The 12358-nt window shown below is 49.0% G+C and overlaps 1 protein-coding gene across 2 annotated transcripts in view; it reads left to right on the top strand.

Moving 5' to 3' along the window:
• Window positions 1–769: 769 nt before the first annotated feature.
• LIMK2 (LIM domain kinase 2) overlaps window positions 770–12358 on the top strand; it is a 55754-nt gene continuing 44165 nt past the window's right edge. For both annotated transcript variants that reach the window (XM_063315488.1, XM_063315486.1), the window contains exons 1-2: window positions 770–921; window positions 8949–9048. In XM_063315488.1, coding sequence (XP_063171558.1) covers window positions 894–921; window positions 8949–9048 — 128 coding nt within the window. In that variant the 5' untranslated portion in view covers window positions 770–893. The remainder of the gene's footprint in view (window positions 922–8948; window positions 9049–12358) is intronic.

Genomic DNA, 12358 nt, shown 5'->3' with positions numbered 1-12358 from the left:
GCCAGCCGAGCCTGACGCTGCACCCCCGGCGGCTGGAACGTTAGGGCTGCGGGCGTCCGAGGTGGACCGGTGGGGGCGTCGAGGCAACCGGCTTCGCGTTGCTTTAGAGGCGAAAGCAACCCCTTCGCTCCAGCGCTGATACACGGCCACCAGAAGGGAGCCTTTCCGGCCCGAGGCGAAACCCTGGATTTGTGGGGTCCGCGAAGGCGCACGAGCTCCTCAGCGGGATCGCGAGCGGCGGCAGCCCCGGTTGCCTCCTCTCCTGCGCTCTGCGGGCAACTATCGAGCGCGTTCCCACGACGCGGTTATCCGCAAGCGCCAAGGCCAGCCTGGCGTTCGTTTTCTGGCTTCGCCCTACGAATCCCCGGGACTAAAAGCCAGCGGGGGGCTGGGCCTGCTCGACATGCTCCGTTCGGGGAAGCCAAGCGAGCCTAGCGGAGCCCTGGGCGGGTGTTCAGGCGATCTGGCTCCGCGCAGCGTCAGAACGCAAACAGCCCGCCACCCCAAGCTTCCGCCGCCCCTCTCCGGAGCACCAGTCGGCCGCATCCGCAGCCACGTGCGGCGGCGGGGGCGGCGGGCGCCGATTGGCTCCCCGGAAGGACGAGGGGCGGGGATAGAACGGCGCAGAGAGAAGTTGAAACCGAGGAGGCGGGCGGCGAGCGCTCACTCCTTGGCCCCATTGGTCGGAAGTGGTGGGCGGGGAAGAGGGGCGGGGCCGGCGCGGGACCCGTCATTGGCCGCGGGCGCGCAGGGGCGGGGCGGGCGCGCCCGGAGGCCCAGGTGCGACGTCGCCCGCGGTGTCCGTTGCGCTGGCGCGGGGGATGCGGCCCCCGCCTTCGCGGTGGCGGTGACGACACGCGCGCGCGGGGTCGCTGAGGCGGCGCTCGGAGGCCATGGACGGCGGGGTCGCCGCGCCGGCGGGTAAGGAAGCGGCGTCGCCCGGTCTCCAGGTGTGCCGGCGGGGCGCGTGGCCGCAGCCAAGCTCGGCCTCGGCGGCCTCGGACTGCTCTGCGTGGCCCGGTCGGCGGAGCGCGTTTCCTCCCACGGGCGGGAGCCTGGGCTCCGGCTCCCCGAGGGGCCTTACCCGCCGCGCGAGGGCGGCTGCCGCGGCCGGGCGCGTCGTCCCTCGCGTGGTTCGGGTTCCCGGCTGCAGGAGGGGAGGGAGGCGGCCCTGGCCCAGGAGGGGGGAAGGGCGGGAGCGACCTGGCCGAACGCAGCCTCTTTCCGGTTTCCTGCTGGGGCGGTGGGGACTCCGTCCCGGGCTGCTTGGAGGAGGCGTTGGAAACAGTGCCTGGGAGTCTGTAACCGATGATGATGATGATGATGATGATGTATTAAACTTGGGAGAGCCAGTTTGGTCTAGTGGTTCAGGCAGCGGGCTAGCAACCAGGAGGGGGTGACTTCTAGTCCTGCCTTAGGCACGAAAGCCGGCTGGATGACCTTGGCCAGTCGCTCTCAGCTGAACCCACCTCACAGGGTTGTTGTTTTGGGGAAAATAGGAGGAGGGAGGAGCACTAGGTATGTTCCTCACCTTGAGGTATTTATAAAAATAAGGCGGGATGTTGTTGTTTATTCGTTTAGTCGCTTCCGACTCTTCGTGACTTCATGGGCCAGCCCACGCCAGAGCTTCCTGTCGGTCATCAATACCCCCAGCTTCCCCAGGGACGAGTCCATCACCTCTAGAATATCATCCATCCACCTTGCCCTTGGTCGGCCCCTCTTCCTTTTGCCTTCCACTCTCCCTAGCATCAGCATCTTCTCCAGGGTGTCCTGTCTTCTCATTGTGTGGCCAAAGTATTTCAGTTTTGCCTTTAATACCATTCCCTCAAGGGAGCAGTCTGGCTTTATTTCCTGGAGGATGGACTGGTTTGATCCTCTTGCAGTCCAAGGCACTCTCAGGATTTTCCTCCAACACCACAGTTCAAAAGCATCCATCTTCCTTCGCTCAGCCTTCCTTATGGTCCAGCTCTCGCAGCCATATGTCACTACGGGGAACACCATTGCTTTAACTATGCGGACCTTTGTTGTCAGTGTGATGTCTCTGCTCTTAACTATTTTATTGAGATTTGTCATTGCTCTTCTCCCAAGGATTAAGCGTCTTCTGATTTCCTGACTGCAGTCAGCATCTGCAGTAATCTTTGCACCTAGAAATACAAAGTCTTTCACTGCCTCTACATTTTCTCCCTCTATTTGCCAGTTATCAATCACGCTGGTTGCCGTAATCTTGGTTTTTTTCAGGTTTAGCTGCAAGCCAGCTTTTGCACTTTCTTCTTTTACCTTCATCATAAGGCTCCTCAGTTCCTCTTCGCTTTCAGCCATCAAGGCGGGATAGAAAATAAATAAATAAAAATAAAATAACGGCTTGTATGCCACTCTGGGAGTTAGTTAACCTTGTGCCCTGCTATTAAAACTGAGCAAGTGCCATATCTACTGCTGCTGATGGGACCCTTGTGGGCAGCGCTGCAGGGGAGCCTGATGTGTTTGGAGGCCAAGCTTAACACATCCTGTTACACCAGTGGTTGCCCTAGTGCACTGCTTCTCAACTTTGATAACTTTAAGATGTGTGCACTTCAATTCCCAGAATTCCCCAGCCAGCAGTGCTGGCTGGAGAATTGTGGGAGTTGAAATCCACACATCTTAAAGTTATCAAAGTTGGGAAACACTGTCCTAGTGGAAAATACGTGTAGCTCTGGTTGAATTGCTGGGTTCTTGGTGTTCTGCAAGTTTGCTTCTCTTCCTGCAGACATTTCATTGCCAGGGTAGGTAACATCATTGGGTAGTTGGTGCTGTCTCTGAGCACCAATAACCCAACAATTGGTGGGTGGTTGCAGAAATCTTGGCTGCTAATTCAGTCAGTTTGAAAGCCATTGAGGTTTGAAATGGCATCTTGTTAGATACAAAAGGAGATTGTGTGGCCTAAGACGTTCTGTAGCCTTACATGATAATTCAGAGTTCTTTGGAAGTAGCCCAGTGTCGACTTGAAACTCTGCAACGTTTTCATGCTCAGTAATTATATTCCACCTTGTCCAGATTTTGTCCTGTTGTGTGACTCTGAGCACATGTGTTCATTTTTAGGGCTGTACAGTATAGGCTCTTGCCTCAGACTTCTTTAGAGAATCCAGAAACTAGATGTCTAATTATTGTAATTACACTTTGTAATGTTTCAGTATTCTGTTTTGTCTGAGGGTTCATGGTTGTGTGAATCCTCCAAGGAGCTGACTGAGCCAGCAAAGAGGGAGCACTAACAGGAGTTTGGTAGTGGAGTTCAACAGGGAGAGTGCAGGAAAGTAACCAGGAAGGACTGTGTGCTCCTCTGTGTGCTAAGCCATCCCATCCTCTGGCAAAGGGTATGCCTTAGAGCTCTTTGATTGCCCATTGTGGGTGATTAAATGACTGCTTCCTGCTGAGGAAGCAGAGGCCACTGGAAAGACTGCAGGGGGAATATAAAGTAGCCAGTTTCCAAGATATGAGCTCACTGAGTAAGTGAATAATAAAGCTTAAAGGATTTGGGCAGGAGAGGTACAACAGTAAGTGTTTAGCTAATTTGCAAAACTGAGAAGGAAGCAAGAAGAAATAAATGCCTTTCTCCTGTGTACCTTAAGAAACAGAAGTAACCATCAGGGAACATGACACTGCAACCATAATCTCTAATACTTATGGCATATTTCTTTTCCTTCCTGAAAAGCCATTAGCTGATGTAATTAGGGCAGAGAAATAAGAATGTTTCACTGCCCTTATCACCCTGAGGTAATCCTGAATATGGGATCTTAGCTGTGTTCAGGCAGACTCATCCCGGTTTTTGCCTCCAACAGTGCTCCAGGCATCTCTTCTTGTGCTTCATTTTCTGAAGCTCCTCAGAAAACAAAAGTGTGCCCCAGGATCTGCACAGGGAGAGAGGCTGCATAGTTTCAGTCCAAAGCCCCAGCCACACACTATTCCAGGCTACGACCCGATCACAACTCAACTGCTCCAAGACAAAAACTAGGTCTAATGTGCAACCTCTGGTATGTGTTGAGCCCCTGATGACCTGGGACAGGTTCATGGTGGCCAGGAACTCCTGAACCACCCCAAACTCCACATTGCCGAGTGGCAGATTGAAGTTCCTGAAAAACCATCAGCCTCAGGGTCTCTATTGCCAGCCCAGCAAGGGAACTCAGAAGCTCAGGCAGGGAAGATGCTGTGCAGCCGGGAGGGTGGTACAACACCAACAATTAGAGCCCAACTTCAACCGGGGTGTCTCACACCTGGTTATCTGCTGACCCACTTTCCCTCCGCTGGAGGGACAGCTGGTGCCTGGCCCAAAACCCGGGTGAGCACATCCACTATCGAATTGTGGATGAGGACAACTTTATTACAGCAACAGCCAGAGCCCAGGGCCCCCAGGGATCCAATAACCTGTCCCCAAGGGGAAATCCTAAGGGCTGGGTTTTGGGATTGCTCTTAAACAGTATGCCCAGCGTTCTCAAGAGTGACCCACTCATAGGATCCCACCATTGCTCACTTTACCATTCATTCATTCATTTTCCTGCCTTATTTTTGTAAATAACTCAAGGTGGCAAGCATACCTAATACGCCTTCCTCCTCCTGTTTTCCCCACAACAACCACCCTGTGAGGTGGGTTCGGCTGAGAGAGAGCAACTGGCCAAGGTCACCCAGCCGGCTTTCGTGCCTAAGGCGGGACTAGAACTCACCCTCTCCTGGTTTCTAGCCCAGCACCTTCACCACTGGACCAAACTTGCTCTCTACTAATGGTAGATGTTCATCGAGACCACATCTAATGGTCTCGATGTTCAAGCCTGCCCCCCTCAGGTTCCTTCTACCCCTTATTCTCCCCTCCAGGCCAAGGCAGCCATTCACCACACCTGCTCACCTCAGCACTCACACTCACATTCCCCTGGGTCATCCCGACAGCCCAGCACCCCTGCCTTAGGCTGCACCTGCCCTCGGGACTGGTCTGTTATTTAGAAACAGGATTCAGAGGTTGTTTTTTTAAAAAAAACTTTAGAGGGAAGATGTAACACTAAATCTGAACTTTTGGAACCAAGCTAAACGTTTGTCCTCATTTGTTGTGAAAGGGCCGTTATAGGCAGTCCAGTGTATTAAAGAAAATGTAGCTTGACCAGTAACTGAAAATAATCAGAATCACAACAATGATAATAACAATCGAAGCGAGTATCTGTAGCTCGGGGTTGAACTGTAGCATCCTTGGTGCTCTCTGAGCCTGGTTGTTTTCTTTCAGACGTTTCATTGCCAGGCTAGGCAACATCTTCCGTGCTGAAGATGTTGCCCAGTCCGGCAATGAAACGTCTGCAAGGAAACAACCAGGCTCAGAGAGCACCAGCGCCTTGACAATGATAACACATTTAGAAGACAGAGTTTTCACAGCACAGTTCAAAGATGAGCAACCCTGGAAGTTTCAGTGGCTGCAGTTTAGCTTCCTCACCTTTGGGGGCTACAAGAGGCTGAAGCTCCAACTGCTGCTTCTGCAGGAGCCGAGAGTCCCGGCACCCTTGCCCCAGAAGAGGGCCTGTCCACTTGAGCCCTGGGTAAAGTCTCTAGACTGATTTCTTCTAGGATCCACTTGTTTATTTTCTCGGTTATCCATGACATTCTCAGAAGTCTTCTCCCACGCCAGAGTTCAAAAAGATCAATACTCTTTCTGTGCTGTTTCTCCAGAGATCCTTTCATGTCCGTGGAATCTCACAAGGAGAACCACTGGCTTCAGGATTCTGCTCTCTGTACGCATAGACACACCCTGGGAACTGAATAGCTTCTAAGGCCTTCATTGCTAATTGTACCAAGGACTAGTCTGTGGCATATTTCTTGACTGCCAATTCCTTTACCATTGATAGTCGATCCTGAAAGGCAGAAGCTGCCCGCCATTTCAGTATTTTCATTGTCAGTGTTAAGGCTGGTTGCTGAACCAGTTGTCATTAGTTTGGTCTTCTTTATATTTAACCTTAGTCCCATTTTTTTTCACTGTGCTCCTTGAGTGTCATCACTAGAGTCTATAGTTTGTTTGCCTTTTTAGCTATCGGAGAATTATCATCAGCACAGCACAGATTATTACTTTTTCTTCCTTCAGTGTTAAAAGCATGCTCATTGTTTATTTATTTATTCATTCATTCATTTCAATTTCTATCACCGCCCATCTCCCCTCAAAAAGGGGGAATCTGGGCGGTTTACAATAAAATTAAGCATTTAAAAGCATCCATGTATAAAATTACGAAGTATGCAACCGAGATACTGAAATAATAAATATAAATATAAAATCCAAGTGGGGGAGGTTACGTTCAGTAGGGAGGACTCTACTTATCTTCCAATCCAACCTCCTTCAATATGTATTCAGCATATATCTAGTCTATGTGAAGGTAATTGAAGTCTCCCAGTATTGTAATAACTTTTCCTTTGCAAGCTTCCTCAGTCTTTACCATCTCAGGGTCCCCTTCAGCATTTTGACCCAACATGCAATAGCATCCTCTCCCAAGACCTAGCTGATCTCTAAGGCCAGCTACTGCGATCTTGAGTGATTCTGCAGAGGAATCGGAATCTGATCTTCCAGTATATTAGATTGATACCCTCCTTGCTGTAAAGAGGACCCTCCCTCCCAGTGTAGCTTCTCTGCCTTCCCTGCGGATTCAGGATCACCTGCATCTCATTAATAATGTTTCTGTTATGCCGATTGCATCTGTGCTTGCGTTTGCAACTAAGTAACCAACATTCCTTCTGATCTTGATTGCAAGTCACCTACATGTTATCAGACCTAAATCCTGCAGAAGAAAAGCCTCCCTGGGAAACTTGGTTTTTCACTTAAAAATTGGAACAAAATCAGAGAGACAGTGCCCTTTGTAGCTGGTAATTGTCTCCAGACAGTCTCTGTTGATTGAATAAAAGGCTGCTCAAAAATAACTCACACAAAGAGAGATGGACTTGTACAATCATGAGCCAAATTATCTGATATTAAACAGAATGTGGAGTTTTGTTCCCTGAATCCAATTTGGTCTTTAGCCAGAATATTATTTTCACTAGGCCAGCTTTCCAGTGTTCTATAACAGTTGTTTGGGAGCTGCAGTATAAACGACTTTCTGGTCTGTAGCGTCAAGGACACGTGCATTTCCCTTTCTGGGAAATGGTCTGCTTGTGTTCCAGTTCTAAGGAAAGTCTCGGCGTGAATTAATATAATCCAGCCCAAACGGGTAATTAGCTTTTAATACTCTATGGCAGAAAACAGTTTTCTTCCAAAGTTGTCCACAGGCTGAATTCCCACAGCTTCGCTTTGCATGGCCGAGGCTCCGTCTGGTGAATTTTTGAGATCACGAAGGACTTAGTGAGGCTGCCTGCTTCACAGCTCTTCCTCCTGCTCACCCTGTTAAAGTAGCCTGGAAGGAGGGAACCCAGCAGAAGGGTTTTGTCTGAACCAGCCAAGCAGGCTGGCGTGATGGGAGGTGATTGGTGGACAGAGTTATTTCAGGAATTCGTTGAGCTGATGCCCCCCTGTAGACCCTTCACCAGACTAGCCAGAATGCATGTATTGGCTGCAAGCAAATGAGAGCTGTCTGCAGTGATCAGGGAATTCAGTTTTCAAAATCGTTTTTTCCTCAGGTCAACTTCTTGACAGCATTAGTGAGCTCAAACGGTGCCCTGAATTGGGCAGCATTGCACTTCAGGGCTTAGTGGCCATGGTCTAGAGAACAGATTTATTTTACTTTATTTTTTATTTTTATCCCGCCTTTATTATTATTATTTTTTATAAATAACTCAAGGTGGGGAACATAGCAAATACTCGTTCCTCCTCCTAATTACCCCACAACAACAACCCTGTGAAGTAGGTTGGGCTGAGAGAGAGGGGCTGGCCCAAGGTCACCCAGCTGGCTTTCGTGCCTAAGGTGGGACTGGAACTCTCATACCATGCCTGATTGGCTCCTGGGCTGAGAGAGAGGGACTGGCCAAGGTCACCCAGCAGGCCTACAGTGGGACTAGAACTCACAGTCTCCTGGTTTCTAGCCCATTGCCTTAACCACTAGACCAAACTGGATTTCCTGATGTTTTACTGGTAACTCTGGCTGGCATCTTCAGAGGCAGGAAATCTGTTCTCTAGACCATGGTCACTAAACCCTGAAGCCCAACACTGCCCAACAGATACCAGCTGTGAAAGCCTACACCAGTATAGTGCCTTGAATTCTTTAGAAGCTGAGTAGGGTAGACATGCAACCAGTGCAAAAATGTGAAATTTTGGGAACCAGAACTTTGATATGGGCAGTTTTGTCAGGAGTAATTTTCTTTTGGCAGTACTGTGTTTTCAAAGTTCAGTAGGGAGTTTGTAATTCCAGCTCCTGACCATGGGCTAAAGTAGTTCAAGTGCTGCCAAAGGTATTTTTTTTCCTTGGCTTGAGAATAGATTTGTATTAGGCATAGAAGTCTGTGGGCATTTCAGCTAAGTTGATGATTGCCAGGGAAATCAAGCTGTGTGGGGAGGAGACAGCCCAAGTAATTGTCATAAGTGAAGCTTTTCAGCTATTTGCTCCTCTTTAAGAACTGTGAAACACTGGATTAATGGGGTAATATGCAGTCAGCTGTCTGTTTAAGCAACTGTTTTACACCCCTTTGTTCTGCTACCTCATGACATAGCAGTGGTATGTATGGATTTGGGCAAGGTTCCTCAAACGCAAGGAGGTTTAACCTGTAGTTTAGCCTATGCACTTGGGCTTCTTGGAGACCCAGTTGCGGTGAATACTAGTTGTTGAGAAAGGGACTTCTTACCTTCATCTCCTGCTTGCAGGCTCCCTAGTAGCACCTGGCTGGCTGTGCAGGAAGCGGGTTGTAGAATAACCACACGTATTGGGCTTTTCCTACCTGTTCAGACACTGGCATTTCTTCATATCCTGTTCCTGTATATCTGCCGGTGAAAGAGCATCTGCTGAAGCATCCATTCTTTGTGCTCGATGCAGGTGAAGAAGACTGGAAGTGCCTGGGATGTGGCAATAGCATTGCAACTGGTCAACGCCTCTTCAAGACTGTTAATGAAACTTGGCACATTTCCTGTTTCCGGTAGGTCAAAGGGGTCCTGTTGCCCCTTCCTGGTGCCTAACGCTGTGAATTCTGTGCTGGACTATAAAAATTCAGAGCATGTGGCTCATTAGGGGTATTGCCAGTATTTATTCTTTATATTTATTTCTTTATATGGCCACCCATCTCACGTGACAGGACTCTGGGCAGCGTACAAACAGACCATTAAAAAAAAAATGAAAACATACAAAAAGTACAAAAAATAATATTATCCTGAAAGGGCCAAGAGAGAGTGTCAGATTATAAACGATGGAGCCCCCTCAGCAGATTACCATTCCCTTGCGACCCCCAGTATAGTCTGGGTCCCTCCCCCAGTACAGTAAAACCTCAGTTTAAAGAACCATTTGAGGGGAAAGGTGTCTGGTAAATTTTAAGTTAGGTAATTTATGTCATCTGCATAAATTTACATAATTTACATAGTTACATGGTTTATTATTTATGTTATGTGTTGATTTAAGACTTTTTTCAATGATGCAAATGATGTAAAAATCCTGACTGCATAATTACGGTCAGAGGCAAAGTCAATTATGTAACTGTGCCGATGATGTGAAATTACATCATCGTCCAGGCTGCTTTAGAAACAATGAACCATTGTTTGGTGGTGAAGCCTGGAGAAAAATTATGTCTGTGGTAACCGAAGTCTGGAGAATGAGTGTCTTACTGTCGCTTTTCCTCTTAGTGAAAAACAAAATGTAATCTAAACATTTATGGAGATTTTTATTTTACTTTTCTATCCCTTGCCTTGTGTATTATTATACTGATAATTGGATTCTATTTGGGGGCATTTTTATTATTTACTGTTTTGATCATTTTTCATTACATAGTGAGATAAATCATGGATTTATTATTTATTATTTATTCAAGGCAATTGGCTTTACCCTGTGATGGTCAGATCTCATTTTGAGTATGGTGTTCTGTTCTGGGTATCCCTCTGTAAGAAGAAGTCAGACCAACTGGAATGAGTTCAGAGAAGGGAAGTAAGGATGATGGGGGAGTAGAAACGAAGCCCTGTGAAGAAAGATTGACAGAATAGACATATATGCATGTCTGATCTTGAAAAGAGACAACTGAGTAGGGCTTGGTAAGACTCAAGTGTCTGAAAAGTGGTATGCAGAAGATCAGGACCTCTTCTCTCTCATGCCACATTCAGGACTTGGAAAACCTTTCAGAGGGAGGCCCCTCTTGCTGCTCTGAGAAAGTCTTTCCGTGACACGGGGAAGCTTTTCTTCCTAAAAACAATCATCAGGAAATGGTTTCCTCCTGATATTCAGATGTTTTCCTGGTTTTGTGTGTTGCTGTTTTAAATAGATCATGGGTCACCTCTAACATCTTGTGGACTAAAAGGTAGAACAAGGAAGAAGGAGGTGAACCGTGTATAGCGAGCGGTTGAGGCAGCAGACTAGGTCTGCTTCATGGGAGCTGCCTGGGTGGCTTTGGGCCAGTCCTCCTTAGCCCATCCTACCTCACAGGGTTATGGGGAAAATTGGAGGCAGGAGTGCTGTGCATGCTGCCTTGAACTCCTGGAGGAAAGGCAGGCTTTAAAGCTAACTAGTGAAACAAACTCCCAGCAGCAAGCTGCAGCTGATTGCCAGAGCTGATTTGGCTGGCTGGGCCAGGTGAGCTGGACGCAGCTTTATCCCTGCCCAGACAGTCTCTCCCTCTGGCGCATGACTCTGCCCAGCCGGAGCTGGTCCTGTCCCAGGTCATTTGCTGGGTGGGAGGGAGGAGGGAGGGAGGGAGGTTGAATCTGGCACTGCCTGCGCATGTCCCTCTGTCATTGGAGTGGAAATGACTTGATTTTTCCTCTGGTGGACATTGTTGTGGAGGGCCAGCATCCACTCCAGCCTCAGTGGTGTCAACAAAAGCTGGATGCCAAGTGCTCGCCTCCAGGGCTGAGCACCCTGCAGGTGGACCCGTTGGGACTTGCTTTCTGGCCAGCTGTCCCTGTCAGGACAACAGCATTTTACATTTGAAACTGCAGTTGAAGAAATGTCTTTCCACCTGCATGCCCAGGAACAAAATAATTTTCCTTCCTCAAGAAGGCCTCTTTTTTTTTTAAAAAAAAAGCCCTGATTCCTTCCGCAGCTGAGTGAATGCTCCTGTGCCAAATTTTTAAGAGGCTGCTGTGGATGAAAACCCTTTGGCAGCTTGTAGCCTCAAGTTCCAGCAATGTGAAGGCTGTTGACAGGCTGTCTGTGGATTAGCTGACTCCTTGGCCCGCTGTGCAGTTGTGCGATTGGCCATCCTCCAGGCATGCATAACTCTCTGCTCAGCCCAAGGCAGCACTCACACAATTGGGGCTGAATCTCCCTGCCTCTCATTTGGGCCCAGATTTTTCTCACTTTGCCTCTTGATACCCCTGAGCTTGAAACCAGCCATAAGCGGACATGATAGCCTTGGTGCAAGGCCACTGATGTGACCTGCTGCTGCTTCTCTGCAGTTCTGCGAGTCTTGGGGCCCTTTTCAGCAGCCACGGGATTTGTCCACAGCATGCAGTGATGCTGCCCTCATTGCATTAAACTATGGGGTGGAGGTGCCTGACAAGGGGATGTTGCTAGGAAGCCCCCTGGGCGCTGGTTCACCATTGCTCTGCACCGGGTAGGACCTGGCTGGAACAGGATCTGGCCCGGAGCCGATAGCCAGACAGTTGCCAATTGACTGAGGGCTGGTGCGGTGCCATTAATACGGCCTGTGGTTAAACACAGTGACTTGGTGGGCTTCCCTATGCCAATCTGGAGAAAGGGTTATCCCTCTCAACTCAGGAGTGGGGACAAGACTAACTTTAGCTCAGACAGACCTTTGGGTCATTTTTTGGCTTAGTGTCTTCATACAGCAACCCACAATGCCCCCCACACCCTTGAGCCAGTTTACTGTCCTGCAAGCTCAGCAACCGATGAACACCATTTTATTTTTAGTTTGAGGTGTGACCAGTTTTGCTCCCCTTTGTTTGTAATCAGAGAGCAGCTTTTCTGTAAGCAGAGGTTACTTGCCCAAATGTAATCAGTGTCGCCCCTCTGACAGTCCTACTAGGAAATGATGGCCTTTCCCCCTGCTGCCTCTTAGGAGCCCTCCATAGTTTCCAGGTTTGCAGGGCAACAGGGTTTAGTCCTTGCCTGTCCTCCCTTTGCATTTTCAACATCTTCACAGGAACATTTGGGGGAAGGGTGCAGGGGGTCTGCAAGCCCCCCTCCGCTGGCATTTAAAAACCCCCCAAGAAGCAAACGGTTGATTGCAGTGTGTTGCCCAGGTGTTGCAGCAGCAGAGATATCCCCGTGAGGTGGCGAGGATCCGT

Source organism: Candoia aspera, chromosome 15 (genome assembly GCF_035149785.1).
Source record: "Candoia aspera isolate rCanAsp1 chromosome 15, rCanAsp1.hap2, whole genome shotgun sequence".
In the NCBI taxonomy this organism is placed as follows: Eukaryota; Metazoa; Chordata; class Lepidosauria; order Squamata; family Boidae; genus Candoia; species Candoia aspera.
Note: the sequence above shows the minus strand (reverse complement) of the source record. Positions and strands in the feature narration are given on the sequence as shown.